Source organism: Physella acuta, unplaced genomic scaffold, assembly GCF_028476545.2.
Source record: "Physella acuta isolate Inbredline_101_S28 unplaced genomic scaffold, ASM2847654v3 ptg001619l, whole genome shotgun sequence".
Lineage (NCBI taxonomy): Eukaryota > Metazoa > Mollusca > Gastropoda > Physidae > Physella > Physella acuta.
Window position 1 is genome coordinate 39,705 of NW_026733133.1, and position 27,076 is coordinate 66,780.

Genomic DNA, 27,076 nt, shown 5'->3' on the forward strand with positions numbered 1-27,076 from the left:
GTTTCTATGGTTAGGTTTAGGTTCGGGTTAAGCGCGTTGGTTTATGGGACGGCGTGGTCCAGAGATAGAGCGCTAGACTGCTAACCCGAAAATCTCGAGTCGAGTCCGGGTTCAAGTCAGTGGAACGTCCCTGAGTCTACCCAGCTCTGATGGGTACCAGTGTTTCTACCAGACTTTTGTTCTCCGGGGGTGCACTTGAAGTTTTCGGGGGGGGGGGGGGATGGACAACAATTTCCGGGGTGGGGGGCGGACACTGTCAAATACATATATTTTCTATATAAATTCCATTTCGTTCGGGGGGGGGGGGGTGATTCCCCCCGAAGAGATGCCTGGAAGAAACTCTGACGGGTACCTAACTCATGTTCGGGAAACTAAATGCGACTGGGCATAGTGCTGATCCCATTATCCCTTCATATGCAGAGGTCAAGAAATATATGAACTCTACTTCTTCTGCCCAACGGATCGCCAGGTCTAAAGAGTGATGGTTTAGGTCAAGGTCAATGTTTAGGCTGGGGTTGGGTTACTGTATGGGCGGGGCTTAGATACCGATAACAGTTGGAGAACGGTTGGATTGTCCTTGTAAGCTGATCACACTATACACAAAGAGCAGAGTTACTCCAAAACAAGAACTTAAAGCTACTACTCGAAAACGACCTCACACCCCGGTTGGGAGGTGGGGGGAGGGGGAGGAGATTAGGGTGGAATTCGGAATGTTGATGTTTTGCGAACAGGAGGGGACGTGGGTCATGTACAGAAAATGTGACAATTCTAAATTTTAAAAATTTATTTACTTAAAAGCCATCTTTTAGGTTTATAATTTTTTTTTTTTAAAGGGCAATAAAACTCGATTACTACAGTCTATGTTAACTGCGCTTAGTAAATATTTTAGTAAGACATTAAAGGTTTTATTTTTTAAAAAAAAGCAATTGTAAGAGGGTGGTATTCTGAACAGATATTGCTGCGGTCTCTGAAGCAGACGAGCTCTACTTCACCCAGAGCCGGCGCCAGGTTATTTAGCGCCCTAGGCAAAACTTATTAAAACGCCCCATTTCGCACAAATTAATTACTAAAACATATGTATAAGAAAACAATAATTAATTAAAAGTGACATATTAATTTATTAGCAATTGCATACACGTTAAATGGAGACATCAAAATAAAAATTTTACTTGCCTCCTTGGTTGCAAAAGTTTGCACTAATTCCTTCAATTCCAGTTTGCAAGCGTAATAACACTCTATTAAAATTGTAGCTAAGTCCACCAGAAAAATTTCAAGAACTCCCCCCCCCCCCCCCCCCCCCGGGTAAAAAAAAGTCTGGGGAAAAAAACATTGAAAAACAACTACAGTTCTTGTACTGTTGGCTCTCAGCAGACCTCCCAATGTGAGTTCCAGAACGGAACTGTTTTAAGCTTGACTGTCTTTAGTTAGAATTGTAAAATGTCTATATTGTGTGATTATGTAACGATTTTTTTGTTTTAAAATAAAAGATTATAAATGTTACAAATTCCAGTCTACAATTGTTATGTATGGATCCTTTAGGAGAGGGGGGGGGGGGGGGGGGGGGAAATATGAAAAAAAGACACTTTTTTTTTCTTCGCCTGTTTGTTTTTTCTATGTAGATAAATAACAGTAAAATTATTTCGCAAAGGTGAGGGGGAAAAATATGAAAAAAAGACACTTAATTAACTAGATGATTAATTTGCGACTAAGACAATTTTAGAGGCATTTGTTGCACTGTATGTCTACTAAAATTAACTTTCATTAAGTATTGCAATCTACAACGGCTACTAATGAATTTGTTTTTCAACTTTATAATGCTAAAAAACCTAACTAACTATTTTGTTTAGAGCTTCTGCTCTAAATAATTTTTACAATAGCAAATAATAACTTAATGTTGTATTTATAAGTAAGCGGTCAACCTAAGGTGCAGGAATTTGAAATGAATGTTAAGTTAAGCAACAAATTATCTCCCATTTGGAAATCCAAATACAAAAAATTTATTCAAGGGAAATAACTTTCGCGAGAATAGCTAAATTAACCAAGTGTAACGAAGACATGCTTAAAAAACACAACGCTTTAAATTGTATTACGCAATAATTAAAACAAATATTTTATATTAACTATATAAAAGTGTCAACAGAATATATTTTACTCATTGACTACTTAATAGTAGACTTTGTTTGAAAGTCAAACACAGTAGCTTTATTGTAACATACTTCTAGTCAATTTTGCTGACATTCGTTTATCTGTTATATATTATCAACAAAAATTAACTGTTTAATTTTGGATCCCCTAAAAAGGGACGCCTTTCAAAACAATCAAATACGGGTAACTGTTTAAGATACTGCTATAAAAAACTTGTTTGATTAATTATTAAAAATAAATATAATTTGAAAAACAAAAAAAAAATCCCAGCCTATGTACTATTATAAATTAATACTTTAAGAGTGGTAATATTGATTCCTAAAAAAACTAAAGATTTTTTCAACTAGAGAATGCCTACTTTTCTTTGTAGTGTGTTCCGTCCTGAATTGAAATAATCTAACTTACGATAAACTCTACTACTCAATATACTCTACTACATTCACAACACATATCTAACTTCGATACCTAAACATAACTAGACTCGATGCTCCACCCCGCTTAACTTCACCAAGCTCTACAAACGATACTCCCAATCAATAACGATTTAACTCGACCTACTACTATACGTTAACAGTCTACACACTTCGTTACCTTAATACCACAAGACTCGATACTTCCGAACTCCAGAACTACGATACCTAATCACCTACATTCTAATTCCTCAATTACCAATCAGATTGTACTAGATCTTCATCTTTTTTTTTACAACAAAACTAAAAAAAAAATACGATACTTTGAACTTTAAATATAGGCCTATAAAGACCTACTTTTGGGGTGGGGGGTGCAAAAATTGATAGTTTCCTATGCGCCGAAATAGATCGCTTCTCCTTTGTATATTACCATCTATATTTTATAAAAGATAATCAAAGTTATTAATTATTAGGTACTTTTTTATATTAGCCATTAAACCTTTTGCGCCACCCCGCAGGTATGGCGCCCTAAGCGACCGCCTAGTTCGCCTTATATGTAGCGCCGGCCCTGACTTCATCTGCCCCATGTGTCTTGGGGGTGCGATCGAACCCTGGTTAAGAACCACTGGTTAGAGTGTGGTTAAAAAAACTTAAAATATTACGCAGCTTACATAGATGTAATTCAAGTTTATACTTTTTTTTATTTAAAAAAGTGACTCTTTGTTATTTAGATCTAGAAAAGTATACAACAAACCACACCATCCATGAGACATGCATGCAAGTAAACAGACGGATGAACTGAGTCAAGCCCTAAGGGGTCATCCATAAATGACGTCACACTCGTAGGGGGGAGGGGGGTCCGTAATTTTGTGACGATTTGTGATGAGGGGGAGGGGGGGGGGGGGTCAGATGTTGCGACGTCACATTTTTGCATTATAAAAAAGCAATGTTAGAAAACGAATTTTAGACGTTATTTCGCGTTTTAGATAACTGTTTTAATAAATTGTAATAGTTTAGACAAGATTTTGGAAAAATATCAATGTTTAAAAAAAATTCAACTGCAATTTTGAGGGGGGTTGTAGGTTGAGGTGTGACGTCATTTTAGGGGGGGGGGTCTGGCTTTTTGTGACAAAGTGTGACGGAGGGGAGGGGGGGAGGTAAAAATCGTAAAAAAAGCGTGACGTCATTTATGGATGACCCCTAAACGAAATAAACAAACGCCCACCTCCTAACCATTGTCTAAACAATACACCTTTTCCTGAAAATTTCCGATTTCTCATTGCACTGAAGCTAAAAATAGCGATGATGAAATTGTGTTCCCCCTTTAAAAACCATAACAATAACAACACACAAGGTACAGTATTTCGTCTTGTGAACAAGTGCAGAACATAAAAAGGGTCAGGGTTAGGGTAAGATAAAATGGTTTTATTGTTACTGGTATCAGCGTTAGGAATCATTCTCAATGGCTTTCGGCGCCATCGCGCTATATGCACGCTATTGTATTTTGGGGTCCTGCAAGTTCTAAAAATAAATTCTCCTACGATAACCTTTAACCTTTTAGCGACTCAGGCTATTCGTGAGCCTTAATAAATGTTTGTGGTGTTCATTGATTTTCGTTTAATTAAGTTGTTAAAATCTCAATAAATATTAGAGTCCCATGGTCTTAGGCAGGGGTCTCCAAAATTTCAGTCCGAGGGCCGCATTAACTATCAAATTTCAGTTCAGGGGCCAGTTTCTTCCAGGCATGTCTTTGATTTTTCTGGGCAAAGATCCTCAGCCATCACCAACAAACGTTTTTTCCGTGGACAAGAGGATCCGCGGGCCGGATTTTTTTTTTTTTTTTTTTTTTTTAATACTTTTATTTGCAATTTAAAACAAGTACATCAACATCGAATTCTTACATAATTTCGAACAACAAATGAGGCGGATGAAGCCCCTGGTCTAAGGTAAAAGTCTGGCTTCGTAATGCTAACATATGTGAAAACCAGTTTATCTGACATAAACATGGCCAAGATTTACATTGTGTTTTTCTTTCTAAAGACACACATTATAAAATATACACATCTAGTATTTTTCTTTTATAATCATGTATAAAGTCTTGCTGTAGAAGTTTATAGACACTGATAACACCACAAGCACGAATAAAGGGCAAAGAAGAAAAAAAATTGCAAAGATAACTTCACATTTCCGGGAGGTGGGAATAGCGTCCCTTGATCTCTGGCTGCGGCTAACCCGTGCATCGGTTGCCGGTTGGAGTTTAAACACAACCGGCGATAAACATAACACTATCTACTTCCGGGTGAAAGGAAACTTGGATTATCTTACCTGGTTTGGTACCGACTTATCTGGGGGGGGGGGGGGGGGGGGAGATCGTACCTCCCTGGGGTAGTGGTTACGTCACAGCTTCCTCCGTTTATCTTTCCTTGGGGAACAGTGACCCTACGAATATGTAGGGAGGAGGGGGGGGCAGGGATGCTGGGATATTTTACTAGTTATTACTGGTTATTTATGAACTCTAACCTTTTAGTGGAGAGTTTAGAAAAGTCTTTAGGCATAGGTTTCATCTTTCAAGAAATGGCCATTTTATTTTATTTTTTAAATCATACTTTTGGATTTTTTCAGACCCTCCATTTTTTGACGAAAAGTTAATATTGCTGATAAAAATTGTTCAACTTAAACATCAGCCATACGCTTAAGAAATGTATCTTATCTTAAATGTATCTTAGAAATGTATTTCTAAATTAAAATTAAACCTACATTTCAGCCCTGGCCTAACATTACGCCTAATTATAATCCTGTCGTTATATATCTGTTATACCGTTGTTATATATCTGTTAAACCGTCGTTATATATCTGTTATCCTGTCGTTATATATCTGTTATACCGTTGTTATATATCTGTTATATCGTTGTTATATATCTGTTAAACCGTCGTTATATATATGTTATACCGTCGTTATATATCTATTATACCGTTGTTATATATCTGTTAAACCGTCGTTATATATCTGTTATACCGTCGTTATATATCTGTTATACCATCGTTATATATCTGTTATACCGTCGTAATATATCTGTTATACCGTCGTTATATATCTGTTATACCGTCGTTATATATCTGTTATACCATCGTTATATATCTGTTATACCGTCGTAATATATCTGTTATACCGTCGTTATATATCTGTTATACCGGGAATACAAAACGCTGGTACGGATACTCGATAAGAACATATTAACCCGGAATTTACAGACACCTGTAGCGGAGCAGTTTTTATTTTGTAGCCTGAGTTATCCCCCTGTCTGCTCTTCAACTACAATAAAACTATCTAGAGGGGAGATGACTCTCCTGCACCTAGCCGACCTGACAGGCGCCATTTTGAGAATGTACTTGACTCTGTTAATGGCCGACTCACGCAATTACGCGATGCTCTTACATCACGTGACCGGGCAGAGTTTACGTGAGGTTGTGTAAACATTTCTGGACCAGGGGTAAATGGACGTTACTAGAAGACTGACATGGTCTACCCACTGATCGAGTAGGTTTCTAGGGTGGGTTTATAGATGGACGCTACTAGAAGACTGGGTCTACCCACTGATTGAGTAGGTTTCTAGGGTGAGTTTATAGATGGACGCTACTAGAAGACTGACATGGTCTACCCACTGATCGAGTAGGTTTCTAGGGTGGGTTTATAGATGGACGCTACTAGAAGACTGGGTCTACCCACTGATTGAGTAGGTTTCTAGGGTGAGTTTATAGATGGACGCTACTAGAACACTGTCATGGTCTACCCACTGATTGAGTAGGTTTCTAGGGTGAGTTGATAGATGGACGCTACTAGAAGACTGGGTCTACCCACTGATTGAGTAGGTTTCTAGGGTGAGTTTATAGATGGACGCTACTAGAACACTGTCATGGTCTACCCATTGATTGAGTAGGTTTCTAGGGTGAGTTGATAGATGGACGCTACTAGAAGACTGGGTCTACCCACTGATTGAGTAGGTTTCTAGGGTGGGTTTATAGATGGACGCTACTAGAAGACTGGGTCTACCCACTGATTGAGTAGGTTTCTAGGGTGAGTTTATAGATGGACGCTACTAGAACACTGTCATGGTCTACCCACTGATTGAGTAGGTTTCTAGGGTGAGTTGATAGATGGACGCTACTAGAAGACTGGGTCTACCCACTGATTGAGTAGGTTTCTAGGGTGAGTTTATAGATGGACGCTACTAGAAGACTGCCAGGGTCTACCCACTGATTGAGTAGGTTTCTATGGTGAGTTTATTTAAACAAGTCTGAAGTCAGTGGTAGATCTATATTTAGCACCCATTGGAGACTTTCAGACCACAACTGACCGGGTAGGTTGTATGTGGGTTTATAGATTCTAACATTGTTGAGACTTTTAGATCATCCCCCTTGTTTCATTGGGGGAAGGAGAGAGGTTATAAACTTCATAGTTGAAACACAAAAGGTGGTAAAGAATTAACCTAACAGATTAATTTTATTTTCCTCAAAACAAAAACAGATGCGTTGCTAAGGGTATATGTTAAATTCTACAGACACACAATCTGGATTGAAAGTCTATTAGATAAACTCTGTAAATTTGTTTATACACGCTAAATGGATTGAAAGTCTATTAGATAAACTCAGTACATTTCTTCATACACGCTATATGGATTAAAAGTCTATTAGATAAACTCTGTACATTTCTTTATACACGCTATATGGATTGAAAGTCTAGACTCTGGACCAGTTGTTTTTAACCTTTTGGAGGTTCCGAATCCCACCAGTTCCAGATGAGCAATTACCGAACCCTTCTTAACAGTTCTATTGTCTGCACTGACAAAATCCGATCGTGATTCATAGGAGTCAGGTGTGTGTCTTGACCTCCGCTGAACCCCTGAGACTGACTCACCAAACCCATGGGGTTCAGTCGAACCCAGGTTAAGAACCACTGGTCTAGACAATTATATCTACAAACCATCCGGAATGAAAGCCTTGTCAATGCTATACAATTCTGTCGACACACAATCCGTATTGCAAGTCTAGACAATTCACGGTGTGTATTATCGATACAGATAAATTTCCCCTAATGTAAACAAATCCTTCGGAATCGTACACAGTGATGAGAGAGGGTGTTTATCAAGCTTGATATTATATTGTTTAAAGTAGACGGATGTTATATGTTATCTTAAATTATCTTATATTATATATGTTATCTCGAATGGCTTGTTAAGTAAGTTCACATAACTGGTTTAAATATTCTTTTAACGCAATGATAAGCTGCTCAAGTGATCTCCATTATGAAACTGCAAATAAGCGATTTTCTCTTAAATGTTTGATTCAAGAAATTTTTTTTTTTTAAATTTGGGTTTTGCCGAATTGTGCCATGGTATTAATAGGGTATGTGGGGTGTGGATGTATGTGTGTAACGGGTATCATTAAAATGATATGTGATATATGGAAATGAGGCGTATGCGAACGATACATACTCCAATGGATGTGTTTTTGTGTTGTCCATGAAGGGTTTTGGAAGAAGGGGAGATTATTATAATCATGTTTTGTAACATATATGGAGAGTTGGGGTGGGGGTCTGTTGAATTGTTACACAATGAATAATACGCCAGGTTAGGTAAAAACGCCACATTTTTGTATTTTTATCTAACAAGTGCATGATAGGTAGGTTTAAGTTTTGAGGACAAAAATATGTTCTTTATCTGTTTGAAAAACAAAACAAAATGAAAAACGAAAACAAAACGATATTCTGTTGCAAAATGTTAAGTAACATTAGCACCGGGTTTTCCCGAAAGGTGGTATTTGTTTATTTGTTCATTGGCTTAAGCGTTATTAGCATTCGCGTTAATTATAAGAATAGCAGGGGAACAATACGAAAAAGCCGACTGAAGCGGAGTGTTTTTTTGCGTGTGTCGTCTGCATTCTGTCTGCATGTCTACCAGATTTTGGCCGGCGTAGCGCGAAGAGCGCCAGAAAGGCTATAAATAGATACAGTGATATAGCCACAGTGGTGCACGGGGAACAAAAAAATATAACAATAGTTTGAAATAACACATCTTCAGTTTAGGGATATCAGGTACTAGTCGATTAGCCGTACCTAATCTGAATAGCTCAGCGATTTCCAAAAGAATATACCACTGCGTATGCATTTCTTCTTTCTTCTTCCTAATTGTAACTTAAATGTAATATTGAAATATCTTCTAGCACAACTAAGCATTACGTGTAAAACTAAGTTCTGCGGAAACAGTGCATGTTGAATCCGACTTTAGTTTGCTTTTCTTTACGGATTTTCTTCTATAGAATTTGTCCACCCAAGAACAAACTACAAGGCAGCAGTTGTTTGATTTTGGAGACCATAGCCTAAATTGGTGCTCTCCTCCGGCCTTTTGGGGTTAGCTCTTCCGCCGGACCAGGACGTACCCGTTATATTCAGAGTTTCTTCCATCTTCGGGGGGGGGGGGGGGGGGCGAAGAAAGTGTTTTTTCTCTAGATGATTTTTTAAAGAACAAAAATGAATTTATTTTAACAACTGTATATATTTTTTACAAACTTCCACTGGTTTTACAACTTTGGAGCACCATAAGCACCAGGTGAACTCTCACTTGATTAATCATGTGTTGAGTACAGGATTGGTACCCCCAGACACTTTTTCTGATTATCTTCTTCAAATATTTGTCATTGGTGGCTACAATGTTTTTTTTTTTCAAATACTTTATTTTAACATAAAACACGCACGTCTACATGTGAGTGTGTGTGTGTGTATGTGTGAGTGTGTGTAAATATGTGTGTGTGGGTGTGTGTGCATTGATCTGTCTGTACTATGGTTCAAATATTTAGGAAAAAAGTTAATTACATTAGCACGCAGAAACGGTGAACAATGATTAAATGATGAAATTATTTTAATTAAAGTAAAAAAAAATAATCGTAGCATTAGGTTGCACAGCAAGATTTATAATAAACATTAACAATAAAATAGATAATAAAATCGACTAATAATTTACACCAATCAGGATTAAAAGTGTGTCGATTAAAATAAATAAATCATTACGAAACTAATGTAAACATAACCGGTAACAACTAACACCTTTGCATTTAACTTAAAATTAAGGGCCAACCTTTTGTTATGCTTTAGTAGATTAAACCAAAGCCCTCTAAGTCTAATAGCATACGTTTTTCCTTTCTTTTAAATGCTTCAGACATTTGATTTACAGCGTCAGTTTGCCTTTCATGTTCGCTTTAGTTTTAATCATCGGCTTGTGAGGACTGATACAGATTTACAATAGTAATATTTCTATCTGACATGTACTTTCATTCATTTACGATAGTTTACTTATACATAATACGAAACATCTTATTTCAATTCAATTTTTAAACCTAAAAATGTAAATGTTTAATCAAAAGGTGATTTAATGTTCTGTGGGGAGAAGAAAGGAAAAAAAAAGAAATATTTTTAAAAATAATTAAAATGGCAATTTTTTTTCAGGGGGGGGGGGGGGGTAACACACTGATCAGATGTCAAACAAACAATGAACAATTTTCATAAATCACAGAATTAAGTATTTAATAAAGTTAAAAGTTTTCTATGTGAACAAGAGTCATAATATTTTTCTTAAGTCTAAGTAATGTAAAAACTAGATACGTTCGTATATAGTTTTATAATACACTAATATTCATATTTAATAAAACAATAAATATTTAACCAACTATTGTTGGTCACTATTCCTCTCTATTTTAAACGATTGCTCGGTACCAATTGTATACGTTGTCTCCCTTGTTTGTTAGTTTTTTTTTGTTTTTTTTTTATGCAGAGTAATATATAGCAGAAATTAATATTCAATATACATTACTTTAAACCTATTTTAAATTTTGTTTTTAAACCTGAAAATGTAAATGTATAAATAATTGGTGCTTTAATGTTCTGCGGAGAGAAGAAAAATGTTTTTTGACATTGCACCGTATGTAAATTTAAACAACATTGATTCTCTTTATTACTACTGTGTTTTACAATAATGTATATATTTATGCTTAATTTTAAATGTTTAATCTAAAATTTTCATTTCCATCAATGTTTTCGCATCTTCTATAGCACCTGCCCGCTGTTCTAAAAGAAGGCGGTCAGCCATTTCGCAAACCGTGTGTGTAGTTATTGACATCGATACATATATTTCAACCAACACCTAAACTTAACTCTAGTTTTATACCCTTTAAAAACATCCACATCAATATCCACTGAGTAGTAAAGAATCCCAGTATTAGCCTAAACAACTAAGAAGAAGGTCCTTAACTGTGAACTTACGTTAATCATGAAGCGAACAATGACCCTCAATATCCATAACCTTGAAGCAAATACTGACCCTAAATAACATTAAGCCTTAATCCAACACAAACCCTCAATAACCATAACATTGGAGCAAATACTGACCTAACACTAACTTTCGATCTAACCTAACACTAACCTGAAAAGTATAGAATAATTAGTAGTACTCAATATAATAGGAATATTTAACGCTAATCGATAATACCCGTATATCCCCCGCTATCCCAAAACCAGCTAACTTTATCCCACCGCTGTACCGGTAACACCCAGGCTCATAAATCCTAAGTATGCCAAAGGTATAAAAACCTCGCCAACAATGTGTCCAGGTATTCGCGGATTATCTCCACATCGTAAAAACCCAAATAACGACCCTGTAGACAGTTACGTCATACGTATGGCTATAACTCCCAGCATCAGACGGCAGCAGGAACCTCGGTTCTAGACGGTTCCATCCAGCACCCTCTCTCTGGAACCTGCACACAGACGTTTCGCACCTTTCTCTGTTTGCCTGTGACCTGGTCTTGATGTCATCGACCGTAAAGTTCTGAGGGACTGCTTGTGATGGTGTTTGCTGGGGTTGGGATGGCACCGTGCCACGGGGTTGTGTTGCAGGGGGGGAATAGGTGGTTGGCAGGTGGGTTTCAGTAACAGGGGTGTAAAGGTGGTTGGCAGGTGGTTTTTTGGATTAGTGGGTTGGATGTGGTTTGTGTGGTGTGTAGTTGATGTGTTGTGTGTTGGATGTGGTAGTGTGTTGGGGTGTGATATTGGATGAAGTGGGGTGTTGGTGTTTAGTTATTAGATGTGGTGTTTTGATGATGTCCTTGTGTGGTTGTGTGGTTGTTTAGTTATTGGATGTGCGGCTGTTTTTGTGTGGTAGTGTGTTGGTATGTGGCTGTTGGATGTTGTGGTGAGTTGGTGTGGTTGTTTGATGTGGTGGTGAGTTGGTGTTGTTAGGTGTGGTGGTGAGTTGATGTGGTTGTTGGGTGTGGTGGTGAGTTGATGTGGTTGTTGGATGTGGTGGTGAGTTGATGTGGTTGTTGGGTGTGGTGGTGAGTTGGTGTGGTTGTTGGATGTGGTGGTGAGTTGATGTGGTTGTTGGGTGTGGTGGTGAGTTTGCTGTTGTGTGTTGAAGTATAGTCATTGGATGTGGTGCTGTTGTGTTGATTATGACGCCTGTCACGTGATTTCAACACACGCTGTGATTGGCACAAGTGTAACATGACCTTTCCCCAAATCAAATATTTACTCCATCTATCAAACTCCCCAATCAACTATTTTCACAATAAGACATTCGCTCAGGATATATTTTCTATCAAATCAACCTCGTCAGCTGTTTTGCCTACGATTACCTCTCTGTTAAACTACTCCCCCCCCCCCACAATCTTATCAGCTTCTAGACAACCATATCCTGACGCAATCATTTATTTCCCCTATTTTCTACTCCCCAAAGTATCATTCCCCTAAACAATCAAAAACTCCCCCAGCCCAGCCATTCCCCCCCCCCCCCGATCAACCACTCCACTATTCAGAACCCCCCCTCCCAAGCCAGCTACTTAGAGGAATCAACTACTCCCCTATTCATTACCCACACACCCCCCTCCCAAGTCAGCTACTTACAACTACTCCCCAAAACAACTATTCCCCAATCAACTATTTCTTTACTCAAATACTCTCCAAATCATCTGCGCTCTAAATCAGTTATCCCCCAAATCAACAATTCCCCTAATTAATTACTCCTCTAATCAACTACTCTTATCAACTATCCCCAAAATATCTATTTCCTAAAAATCAACTACACAAAACAACTACTCCCTAAATCAACTACTCCCAAATCAGCTACTCCCTTAATCATCTCTTCCCCAACCATTCCGAAGACACACTTCCTACAACCAGCCCCTATACAAAACTCCCCAAATAAAACACACCAGACAAAAACAACTCCCGAAACTGAAGGATAAAAAAAAATACCCCAGTACTGTATTGAGTCCCATAGTATCGACTTGTGCTTTCATTTTGGTATCGGAAACTTGGTCTAATGAAACCAGGTCCCCAGGGGCGGCGTAATCAGCAGCAGATTGGCGGGCCCCGTTACGTCACAGCCGTCTGCCTCGGGGCGCACTCTTTGTTTTGACAGACCGTCCCGAATTGCGCGAAGTCTATGGAACAAAAGACGCAGAACAAATCCAGAACAAATTATTCCTAGACAATTTTTTTTGTAACATAGGAGATGTGATTACTAGTTCAACAAAAAAATAAATAAATGTCGATTTCAACTTGATCTGGATACAATTGTCAACATTACTGTAAGTATCGATTCTGTACTCGTATTCGAAGATGTATTTTAATTCCTACGACCAGCCAGACGGCGGATTCGTAAAGAAATAATTTTGACATTGATGACGCATGCGCGTAATTCAAAACCCGTGACACTAGGGGTGAACGATTGGTGTTTTTGTTTATGAAAGAACTTGAATGAAGTTTAGAGGTGTTTGTTTATGTTGAGAAAAAGCAAATGTTTTGTTCAAAGGGTCTTTGTTGTGAGGCTTTTTGAAAATGTCGTTTGGATTTAAACTTAAACTGTATTGAAATATGTAAATGTATACCTGAATTCGAGTTATTTGTTAACTGTATTCTACAGAAGTTATACATTTACAATGTTGTATTATAAATTATGCCAGATGAAGTAAACGAACATACTGTTAAAGTGCTATGTATATAGAAAATATACTCGAACATAACCCCAAACTAAAACACCAAGGAAAACATATTGCATATCTAACCCCTTTAACACTAGTCTTCAAGAAAAACTTAATTTTAGCACTAAAACTAATTCTAGCCTTGAAAAACTCAAAAAAATAAAACTAGATCTGCCTCTCAATCTAATTCCAATTAAAATCTTTAACAATTATAAGCATATCTATAAGTCTAATCCTAATCCTAGCCTGCAAACTTTAATCACGACATCAAATACTAAACTAAACCCTAACCATTATTTATATTAAAATACTATTTTCTTTATTGTTCTTCATTGTGTGCTACACTATATCTGTTTCATAAGCTAAAGAATTTTCAAAGAAACTTAAAATAAAAACAACAAATAAACAATTGTATTATTAAAATGAAGTTTAATTATCAGTTTGTATAACGTGATATCTTATTTTTAGTAATCCTCCATTAACATCCTTCTACAGCTTGTAATTTGCCAATTATTTCTCTTTCACAATTTCCATTAAATCTTGCGGTCATCCAACTTTAAAAAACCTGACTGACACCCACAGGCCACACATAAATCAGAATTTGACCTCAACGCTCGACATCGTCCTGGCCACAATACCAACACTGACCCGACGGCAACTCGGGACAGGTGGGTCAGACCCCCAGACCTCGTTAATTCCAGGGGGTGAAAGCTACGGGCCGCCATCTTAAAAACTTGGAACAATGCTCACGTTTGTCAATCTCGCGGGATCAGAAACAATTCACGTGAGAACAGGGCAATGTATGGAGGAATTAAGTCGCGTTCACATTCGGCAACTGTGGAGTGATTATACACGCGCCAACATCATACAATGTTGTGGGGTGGGGGGGGGGGGGGGGGCGGCTGAAGTCTGAAACATAGTCAGTGATTGGAGAGGAGTGAAAAGATTTTATGGAGGCAGAGATATGAAAAAAAGAAACATGCATTAACGCTGTAGTTAACCAAAGAATAGGTTCGTGTAGTTAAAACTTGAAAGGTATCGGCAACCCTTTTTTTTTTTTAAAAAAAAAAAAGACATTTTGTTTAATTATTTTCGTTAAAATAAAATAGGGATGGGGTTTGGGGGTCAGAATTTTTATTAGCTCTATTGTCCTTTATGATAACAAATTCTTAATCTTGTTGGTCTAATATTTTTTAGTCAAGTTATTAATTTAATAGGTCTTTTTAGCAATAAGATCTTTCACTTGTTGATCTAAGATACTTAGTAACAAGTTCTTAAACTTATATCTATTTTAGTAACAAGTTCTTAAACCTATTGAACAAAAATTCGTTTATAGACGCATGCGTCTTAACATCCTAACGACGCTCATTAGCCGATTAGGTAGTGATGGAGACACGTTATTTACTGTCAGTTTAATCAAGGTTGAGTTGTCAATGTATATTCTAGAAGAACATACCAATATAAAGTATATTTATTATAACGGTTGTAATGCAACAACTAGGCAGTGATGGAAACATTTTTTTATACAAAATCCTTTTTTTTGGCAGCGCGTAATAAAGTCAATTTTAGGCCAAGACTGAAAAACAGTTGATATAATTAATGAATCCAATCACCAGTGCTAGTTAATTAGTTAAAAACGTGACGCAACACTGTCAGACTAATTAATTAACACCGGTGATGGACGATCGTGCTTCAACAACAATTAACGTTCTACAACAACACTATAGGCACTAGACTAGAGCTACTACATCAGTGTAACAATTTATCTTCCTACAACAACACTGTAGCAACTAGACTGGAGCTACTACATCAGTGTAACAATTTATCTTCTTACAACAACACTGTGGGCACTAGACTGGAGCTACTACTTCAGTGTAACAATTTATCTTCTTACAACACTATAGGCACTAGACCTGAGCTACTACATCAGTGTAACAATTTATCTTCCTACAACACTATAGGCACTAGACTGGAGCTACTACTTCAGTGTAACAATTTATCTTCTTACAACAACACTGTGGGCACTAGACTGGAGCTACTACTTCAGTGTAACAATTTATCTTCTTACAACAACACTGTGGGCACTAGACTGGAGCTACTACTTCAGTGTAACAATTTATCTTCCTACAACAACACTATAGGCAATAGACTGGAGCTACTACATCAGTGTAACAATTTATCTTCTTACAACAACACTGTGGGCACTAGACTGGAGCTACTACTTCAGTGTAACAATTTATCTTCCTACAACACTATAGGCACTGGAGCTACTACTTTAATGTAACAATTTATCTTCCTACAACAACACTATAGGCACTAGACTGGAGCTACTACATCAGTGTAACAATTTATCTTCTTACAACAACACTGTGGGCACTAGACTGGAGCTACTACTTCAGTGTAACAATTTATCTTCTTACAACAACACTGTGGGCACTAGACTGGAGCTACTACTTCAGTGTAACAATTTATCTTCTTACAACAACACTGTGGGCACTAGACTGGAGCTACTACTTCAGTGTAACAATTTATCTTCCTACAACAACACTGTGGGCACTAGACTGGAGCTACTACTTCAGTGTAACAATTTATCTTCTTACAACACTATAGGCACTAGACCTGAGCTACTACATCAGTGTAACAATTTATCTTCTTACAACACTATAGGCACTAGACTGGAGCTACTACATCAGTGTAACAATTTATCTTCCTACAACACTATAGGCACTGGAGCTACTACTTCAGTGTAACAATTTATCTTCTTACAACAACACTGTGGGCACTAGACTGGAGCTACTACTTCAGTGTAACAATTTATCTTCCTACAACACTATAGGCACTGGAGCTACTACTTTAATGTAACAATTTATCTTCCTACAACAACACTATAGGCACTAGACTGGAGCTACTACATCAGTGTAACAATTTATCTTCCTACAACAACACTATAGGCACTAAACTGGAGCTACTACTTTAGTGTAACAATTTATCTTCCTACAACAACACTATAGGCACTAAACTGGAGCTACTACATCAGTGTAACAATTTATCTTCCTACAACAACACTATAGGCACTAAACTGGAGCTACTACATCAGTGTAACAATTTATCTTCCTACAACAACACTGTGGGCACTAGACTGGAGCTACTACTTCAGTGTAACAATTTATCTTCCTACAACAACACTGTGGGCACTAGACTGGAGCTACTACATCAGTGTAACAATTTATCTTCTTACAACACTATAGGCACTAGACTGGAGCTACTACATCAGTGTAACAATTTATCTTCCTACAACACTGTAGGCACTGGAGCTACTACTTCAGTGTAACAATTTATCTTCCTACAACAACACTATAGGCAATAGACTGGAGCTACTACATCAGTGTAACAATTTATCTTCCTACAACAACACTGTGGGCACTAGACTGGAGCTACTACTTCAGTGTAACAATTTATCTTCCTACAACAACACTATAGGCAATAGACTGGAGCTACTACATCAGTGTAACAATTTATCTTCCTACAACAACACTATAGGCAATAGACTGGAGCTACTACATCAGTGTAACAATTTATCTTCCTACAACACTATAGGCACTGGAGCTACTACTTTAATGTAACAATTTATCTTCCTACAACACTATAGGCACTAGACTGGAGCTACTACATCAGTGTAACAATTTATCTTCCTACAACAACACTATAGGCACTGGAGCTACTACTTCAGTGTAACAATTTATCTTCTTACAACAACACTATAGGCACTAGACTGGAGCTACTACATCAGTGTAACAATTTATCTTCCTACAACACTATAGGCACTGGAGCTACTACTTTAATGTAACAATTTATCTTCCTACAACACTATAGGCACTAGACTGGAGCTACTACTTCAGTGTAACAATTTATCTTCCTACAACACTATAGGCACTGGAGCTACTACTTTAATGTAACAATTTATCTTCCTACAAAACACTGTAGGCACTAGACTGGAGCTACTACTTCAGTGTAACAATTTATCTTCCTACAACAACACTATAGGCACTGGAGCTACTACTTCAGTGTAACAATTTATCTTCCTACAACAACACTATAGGCACTAGACTGGAGCTACTACTTCAGTGTAACAATTTATCTTCCTACAACAACACTTTAGGCACTAGACTGAAGCTACTATTTCAGTATATGTAGTGGGTGGGTTAGTTATACACGGATATATTTGTCGGGATTAGGGAGGAGCTAAACCTACGTATACATTCTTAAATCCTACACAGCTATACAAATACACATTAAGAGCATTTTATATTTATATTTAAAAAAAAAAATATTAACTTACAATAACTGAAAAGATCTATTACGTTTATTGTTTTTAAAATGTGTTTTCCGATTTTTTTTTGGGGAAGATCACCCCCCCCCCCTGCAGCCACCCCTACACAGAGGCGTAGCGACCCTTCCCGGCGCCCGGGGACAAACCTTCGATTTGCACCACCCCCCCCCCCTCAAACTTTCAATTTGTTTTTCCAACCCATTTTGGCACCCGCTATGGTCGGCGCCCGGGGTCATATGTCCGTCCCCCCGCCTTTCCTCGCTACGCCTCTGCCCCTAGATCCGCCTATGTGATCACGTGAGTGGACGAGTTTTGAGAAAGGCAGCAACAAATATGGCCATTTATCGCGCTTCTTGATTTCTTGATTCCAATTTTTTTTAGCGAAGCCCCTCCACTACTCAAACATCATTCAACTACAGCCAACAGAAAAAAAAATACCCCCGCCACTAAAACATCATTCAACAACACCAAACAGAAAAAAAAAGTGCCTCCACTACTAAAACATCATTCAACAACACCAAACAGAAAAAAAAATACCCCCGCCACTAAAAACAGCATTCATCTACAGCAAACAGACAGCTCGTCTGGTCTCATGCCCACAGGTCAGAAAGCAAAAGTAAAAAAAAAGTGACCACCGCTAATGTGATTCAGCCGGCCCCTTATTAACACGCGATTTTATCCATTGTTATGCCCAAGGTCGACTGCCCTTTGAGTGGGATTCACAGAAACCTTACGGGGCATAGCGACAAATTCAAATCCGTGTTTTTCTTCTTGGTGTCGTCGACGCCAGCTTTTTGACTGAAGCTTTAATAAACCATGAACAGAACAAAAAAATAATTTGATCCGTTTCTAGCCTCAAGCGAAACGCTTTGCCATCCTTAGTTTTTATTATCACCTGCACGGGTCAAGAATTTATTTTAAAAAAAAAAATGAAATCTAGATATTTAATAGTCTGATATTTTTGTTTTGTTGTTGTTTTTTTGTGTGTGTTAGAAATTCAATTTTTTTTTATCATCCAATAACGTAGCACGCCATAATTACTCCATGTTTTCCTCAGTATAAATAGATCATGAACCACGAGAATTTTCTTTGTCTGCAGAAAGTAAACACATTTTTTTTGACCGAGTCTAGTCCTACGCGGATGATAATGAGAAACTAAAACAGTCATCATTGATGATTAGTACACATGACAACGAAACAATATATCACTCATTTCTTTGTTGCACACTGCGCACTACGTTATATTGTATGTCTCATGATAATACACACACACACACATTATATATATGTATATATATATATATATATATATATATATATATATATATATATATATATATATATATATATATATATATATATATATATATATATATATAAAGTTATATGATCTTGTAAACCTGTCATCTCTCTTTTAAACACTCATCCCCCACCACCCCCACCCCCCCCCCCCACCCCGCCACCTCCCCCCCCCCCTTAGCATACGTTCTTGTCTGTCCTTAGGGTGAGTAAAGAGAAAAAAAAATTGTAATAATTAACTTAATTTAGGAGAAAGGGTAATTGACCCAGCTCTGGTTTGTGCTACGTAGAAGTCGGGTGTACACAGTCATATCATATCTCCTTCTGTCTCTCTACATCCCCACCTCTCTCTGCTTCTCTATTTACCTCTCCACCTATCTTTCCTCATCCCCCCTCTTTCTCTTTCTACCTCTACACGCCTCTGTCATTTAGACCTCTCCATCTCTTTTGCATATCTCTCTTTCCCTCTCTGTATCAGAGTTTCTTCCAGGCATCTCTTCGGGAGGGGGGGGGCACAAGCCCCCCCCCCTCCCGAAATTTTTTTACCGCCCCCCCCCCCCCCGAACGAAATGAAATTTATATAATTTATATAGAAAATATATAATTTTAACAGTGTCCGCCCCCCCCCCCCCGAAGAAAGTCTACCGCCCCCACCCCCCCGAAAATTTCAAGTGCCCCCCGGAGAAAAAAGTCTGGATGAAACACTGCTCTGTATCTGTCTTTTTTTCACTCGCTGTCACCCTGTCCCTCTCTGTATCTCCCTCTCTGTATCTCCCTCTCTGAATCTATGCTCATGTTATTCTCACTCTTTGTCTCACTGTTCATCTGTATCTCCCTCTCTGTATCTCCCTCTCTGTATCTCCCTCTCTGTATCTCCCTCTCTGTATCTCCCTCTCTGTATCTCTGTTCATGTTTATCTCACTCGCTGTTCACTGTTCCTATCTGTCTTCCCACCTCCCTCATTCCTTTACTGAATCTCTATTAAACCACACCAGTTTACCTGGTTGTAATACAGTAATGTATGGAAAACTTTCATGAGAAACATCTGAAAAAGTTTAATGAAAAACATGTTTGGCAAACATGTATAAAGAAACGTGTATTAGAAACTTGTATGCATATTCTGTATGAGTATGAATAACTTGTATGAGAAACATGTATGGGAAAAATTATGAGAAATGTTATTACAAACTTATATAAGTAACTTGTTTGAGTAACTTGTATGAGAAACTTGTATGAGAAAATTTATGAGAAATGTTAATACCAAACTTGTATGGGAACCCGTTTGAAACATGGTGTTGGCCATTGACTTGCCAATTGATCCTATAATGACCTGTTGCTACCATTACACAGAATTAAACAAATGCCAGCTTGTGCTAGAGTTCGCAGTGTGGTCCCACGTTTGGCTAGTTGGCCAGAACAAAATTCTGAAATATGAAGGATTCTGTCACTTGGGGACGATCAACAAGGCGGATGAAAAGGGCTTGGTCTCCTTCAGTGGCCGGACAATGTGAATGGGTCACGTGGCAGGACAATGGCCGGTTGGTACTTTTATCATCCTGACATGTCAGGGACCCATCAGGTCAAGCCTGACCCTGGGGCGTCCTTGAGGCACGGTACGGGGGGGGGGTGGCACGACCAACAAGATTGTACTATTTATTGAATGAACTATTTTGACAAGTTTGAAATTAGTTATAATAAATGTTTTCAGTAATTATCGGTTAAGTTGACTTAATGTTCCCTGAAATTTTTCTCATTAAAGTTTTACATTTATTAGGGTTGACTACGAGGGAATCTAAAGAATGTTAACCCAGTTGTACTGACCATTAGGTTCGAGTACAATGCTCAGGTTCTCGTTATACGAGACGAGACTAGGAATCTTTATTTACCTTTCTAAAAGAAGAACTTACTTTAATGTTTGTTAACAAAGAGAGTTTTTTTTTTGTTGTTTTTTTTTTAAAGTTCCCTATCTCCTTCTTCTTCGTTCTTAATTTTAGTTTTGGAAGAGATTCCCTCCAACACAATTAAGTATACGTTGACTCCTGTTTCAGCCTGCTTTTCTTTTTGAATTCGCTTCCATGGCCCTTGTCCAACATAGAACAAACTACAAGGCACCTAGTGTTTAATTTTAGAGTTGTCTCTCCTAGCTATCGAGCCTTATCTGCCCAAGGGCTCGAACTCGAGACTTAACGGTTTAGCAACCACGAGCTTTACCAACACGACCACACAATGGGTCATTGTTTCAGTGGCCTCGGTATATGAAGGGATAGTGTGGTCAATAGTAACACAAGCCGCCTTTACTTTCCCTAACGTGAGTCGGGTACCCATAATAGCTGGGTGGACTCAGGGACGTTGTACTGACACGAACTTGGGATTCGAACTCAAGACTTTCTGGACAGCAGTCGTATACTTTACCATCCGGCTACGAGTTTTGAATGATATAATGTCTGCAACAGTATTTAAAGCATACGTTAAACGTCCGTTCGGGCATTTTTCCCATTCGGGCAAATGTCCATTCGAGCAAAGCGTCTTTCTGGTGAATGCCCGGCTCCGCAAGGTTTAAAACACATGTATTTTATACACACGTTTTTAAAACAACAATCACAACACCGCTTTAAACATACATTATTTTAAAATATTTCTAATGTAGTAGAACAAGGTTTTAGACAAAGTTACACAACTTGTTTTCTCAAATACCAGACAACCCGAGTCTTTAAAAAGTTCATCGTCTGCTTGCATGTGCTGCAGAAACCGTTAGACCTGGGCGACCTTGAGACGAAGACAACAATTAAGTGAGAAACACCGTGGCATTAACTGGGGTATAAACATGTTTTCATATCGATCCACGACCTTGGCCAGCCGCCCATTCACCTGTCGTACATACAGGTCGAGACTATCAGCTTCAAATCTGATGAACATCCTCACATCGAAAATACACTGTTGTCTTGTACAGGGGAAGATATTTTGTTGTTCGTTTCTGATGGGATGCAAGTCGATGATGGCTCGCCATGATGAGTGATGCCGATAAGCCTGTATAGTAGGTCAAGGAGGGGTTGTTAGCTTATCCTTCTTGTTCTCGGGAATTATTACGGGTTTGTAAACAAAACAAAAAACTTCGATAGGACAATGCAGTATAGTATCAAGGTGGGATTTTTTTTCTTCTGGAGTTTATGTAAGCGTTGGGATTAAAGTTGACTTCAGTGATTGAGTTTAGGGTTAAGGTTGGAATACGTACTAGAGGGCTGGTAAGTAGGTCACCAACCAGTTCTATGGCTCATGCAGGTTTTATTGAGCCGTAGAACTGGTTGGTGACCTACTTACCAGCCCTATACATTTAACAATTTCTTGGAAATACTTGCACAGCATATTTTCATTTAACTGAGTTTTCTGTTGCTTTTCCCTCTTTATCTTAATTTTCATCGCAGACTACATCGCATCGCAAAACATTCAAGGTGGAAAAGGGGGTGGGGAAGGGAATAAGATGTAGAAGGTGGGAGGGTATGATTTATATTTAAAGCTTATATAAATTAATTCTTAATCCAACCTTAATCTTCTTATCGGTATAACACCATAACGGCTTTAAACCAGCTCTTAAATACGTTAACCCTTTACAACCTGTGAGAAGCAAAGCTCGCTACGTTTTCTTGACGGCGGCTTTATAGTCCAGTAGTTTTGTCTGGCGCTTAATCAAGCCTGGTGTTTAAACACGCCATTATTACATACACAACATTGTTACATACACACCATTGTAACATGCATACCATTGTTACTTACACGCCATTGTTACATACACACCATTGTGACATACATACCCAACATTATTACATACACAACATTCTTACATAATTACACAACATTGTTACATACACACCATTGTGGCATACATACCCAACATTGTTACATACATACCATTGTGACATACATACTCAACGTTATTACATACACAACATTCTTACATACATACCCATCATTGTTACTTACACGCCATTGTTACATACACACAATTGTTGCATACACAATTGTTGTATAAGCAACATTGTCACCTCATTGTTCCATAGCTTATGTAACATTTTTACCTATACAACATTGTTACACACACCCTATAAAACCAGATTCAACTTCTCTACACCGCTAAAAGTTTTTCTCTTAAAATAATATTTATTCTAAAAAAAGCCGTATCCTATAATCACGTTCTGATAAAGTCTAGATTATCCAGACAGCACGTATTTAAACATTCTCCCCTTCCCATTCTCCATACCCCATCCATCACACGCAAAATCTTGTGTTACAATAATATACTAGTGCACCTTACCTACCTGTTAGTTAACTTACCTGCGAAATTCTCTAAAAGTCAAATCAGAAGTACCGTTAACTCACCCCCCCCCCCCTGTCTAAGGTACTAGCCTTTTCTGAGATCGTTGGGACTATTTTTATAATACGGGCCGTTTGTCGGAGATAGCAGATGACGTCACGTAATCTTCCCACCTGCTCAGACTTACCTGCGGCGACCTACGTGTGGCTCACTAGAGTACATTCGTTTCTGTGTGAGTAAATAATAAAAGGTGTGCTAATACTTGTTGTACAATCTCGTACAGGGTGAACTGTACGGATAATTTACATGGGTGTTTTCTGGTATAGAGAGATAAGGTAAATCTTGTCGTCAGTTTAGTTAGGCTGATTTTTTTTTATTGGGGGAGTGAATGGGACGGCTTGGTCAAGAGTTAGAGCGCTAGTCTGCTAATCCGAGTCAGCGAAACGTCCCCGATTCCATCCAGCTCTGATGGGTCTCTGACTCACATTAGGGAAAGTATCTTATCCCTTCATATGCCGAGGTCAAGAAACATATGAACTCAACTTCATCTGCCCAATGGATCGCTAGGTCTAAAGAGGAATTTTACTTCCAGGGTTGCTGGGTGGTAGAGCACACTCGACTGATAGCACAAACTTTTTGACCTAGAAGCTGGGGATCGAACTTCACTTGGACATTTGTGAGTCAGCTCAGCATTAATGGGTGCTTGACTTTTTTTCGGGGTAAGTCAATGTGGCATGTAACAAAAACTATGTGCAAGGAGAAAGATGAGCCCTAACATCCACACTAAAGACTCCCTAACTTACTGCAATATGGTTTCATGGCTCGTGTCGTTTTTGAAAACTATAGATCAAAAAGACATGTTGGTTAAGTCAGAGGGTTGTACCGAAATTACATTACACTATAACACTGCCCACTTACACAGTTTACATTAGGTCATGACGGCAGTGTATCAGTGTGTGGTCAAATCACAAAGATGAATTATTGCACGATTCCTAAAGAATCGGCTTTTTAAAAAAACTTCATAGTAAAACTGTTGGTCCCTTTACAAATCTTTTCTACTATTTTAAGCTACTGTTACCTAAGTGTCTACTATTAATACTATGTTATCTTATTTTGAGTGCTCTTAAAAGCTAGTTATATAATTTTACCATCATTATTTATTATTCTGTTACGTATTTTCAACAGAAAATTGCGAACTGATGTATCAAGTTGACACTCAGAAGACTTGACTGAACCTACAGAACCAATCAGATTTCAGTCTTTAACTTACCGGAAGTCGACATGGTGCTGGGTATAGTCCAGTCAGATAAAGGCACCAGCAGTAGTCTTGGAGTCAGAGGAAGCCACCAACAGATTGTACTGGGCTTTGGGCTTGGATAAGAGCGACAGTAGAGGAGATTTGCCTCAACTGTAAGGGGAAGGTCATTCGCGATCTTTACAGGGCTATGAGACGTGGATATTAGCGACAGTGTCGGATATAGTACAAAGGGAAGTCATCATCAGGCTGTGGTAGAATTCAGAGTTGGATATCAACGAATGTTGGAGATAGTCTTAGTGTGCTATACGATTTGGATATTAGCAACAGATCGGATGTAGCTGTGGTTTGAGGTTTGGATAAAAGTGACAGTGTGGAAGATAGTACAAAGGGAGGTAACCAACAGGCTGTAGTGGGCTATGAGCTTTGGATAAAAGCGACAGTTGGAGATAGTACAAAGGGAGGTAACCAACAGGCTGTAGTGGGCTATGAGCTTTGGATAAAAGTGACATTGGAGATAGTACAAAGGGGGGTAACCAACAGGCTGTAGTGGGCTATGAGCTTTGGATAAAAGTGACAGTGTTGGAGATAGTACGAAGAAAGTCACTAACAGGCTGTAGTGGGCTATGAGCTTTGGATAAAAGCATGTCCCATGCAAAGGGTTCCGATCTTGCTGAAAGAACGAGATCCAAGCTGATTCGGGAATGGGACGTTTTAATATCGGATTGTTCGCATTCGGCGTGATCTTCACCGTCAGCTTCGTGCTGGAGGGTAAGTTGCTGAAGTTTTGTTGTGTGACGCTGTGTAGCGTTGTGTGATGCTTTGTGACGTTACGGGACTTTGTGTGACGTTTGGCTGTGACGTTGTGCGACGTGGGACGTTTGGCTTTGTGACGTTGTGTGGCGTTTGTGAAATCATGTGAGACTATTATCTAATATATAAAGCTCAGTTCTGTAACGTGTGGCAAAAAAAAAGTTTGTCGTTGACAGTTCTATGGATTTAAGTGTTAGATTTTTTATCGTGCTCATAGTCTAAATTTACGAGTCAAAAAATTACCATTGAAAGTTTTTAAAACAATGTTCACTCTATTTACTTAGAAGAATAATTTTCAATTATGAACGCGACATAAAATGTTTAAAAAGTGTATCGACGTTTATAAAATTTCTAAAATTGTGTCGGAAATGTATTGACTGCACAGTTACTTCCCTTTAATAAAAAAAATTCTTAAAAAGAAAGAATTTACATTTTATTACTTTGTTTTTGGTGTTAAGAAATAAAAAAAAAATTACATAATTAGCGGGGATTGATTAAGTGCAATGTCGTTAGGTATTTTTAACACTGCCTTTTATTTATTCTATACACTGAACATACTGTTCAATAATTTTTTTTTTTAAATCAATAACATTTAATAAGCCAGGTCCTACAAATCATATATGTTTATTTCTTTCCATTTACGGATAAGCTTGGAGTATTATCATTTTTGTTCACTAAATTGAAACAGGCGCGTCCGCCGGCGCCCTTGCACGGTTCGATTTGGCACCCTGGGCTATCATGTGAGCGCTATGCTGCATAGTTTTGTTTTAAACAGTGCGATAGACTATGGGTAAGAAAGGTTACTATAGTCTTTAAGTGAATCAAATCCGGGCGTCCTCCGGCACCCCGACAGGGTGCTATTTGGCGCCCCGGGCCTTCCGGTGTACGCTATGGTATATACGTTCGCGTGAGTTCAAAAGACTATGAATAAGTTATGTACTATAGTCGTTTACTAAGTTCAATCAGGCGGTGACGTCATGGTGCGTCCTCTGGCGCCCAGACAGGGTGCTATTTGGGGTCCCGGGCCTCCCGTGTTCGGTTTCGCGCCTACGTTAATTAAAGTGAGTGCAAAAGACTATGAATAAGTTGGGGTACTATAGTCGTTTATTAAGCTGAAACAGGCGATTCCGCCCCGGGCTAGACTCTGAGCACTGTGCGTTTATGTTCGCGTTAGTGTTTTCTTTGTGTTTAGGTTGGGTTTGCGTTAGTGGTTGCGTTTTTATTTGGTTCGTTTTTGTTCTTTCTTTTTTCGTTTTCGTTTGTGTTTTATCTTCTTTGCGTTTGTGTTTGTATTTGTGGTTGGTTTTGCGTTTGTATTTGGTTTGTTTTCGTTTGTGTTTTTTTCTTTGGGTTTGTGGTTGGTTTTGCATTTGGATTTGGTTTGTTTTCGTTTGCTTTATCGTTTGTTTTTTTCTTTGTGTACGTATTGGTGTTTGTGGTTGTGGTTGGGTTAGTTGTTAGGTTTTTGTTTTCGTTTGTATTTGTAA

The 27,076-nt window shown here is 38.3% G+C and overlaps 1 protein-coding gene across 1 annotated transcript in view; it reads left to right on the forward strand.

Annotated features, from left to right (window-relative positions):
* The first annotated feature begins 24,802 nt into the window (after positions 1 to 24,802).
* Positions 24,803 to 27,076, forward strand: part of LOC131929364 (protein kinase C-binding protein NELL1) — a 159,738-nt gene continuing 157,464 nt past the window's right edge. The window contains exons 1-2 of the mRNA XM_059285505.1: positions 24,803 to 24,877; positions 25,457 to 25,547. Coding sequence (XP_059141488.1) covers positions 24,803 to 24,877; positions 25,457 to 25,547 — 166 coding nt within the window. The remainder of the gene's footprint in view (positions 24,878 to 25,456; positions 25,548 to 27,076) is intronic.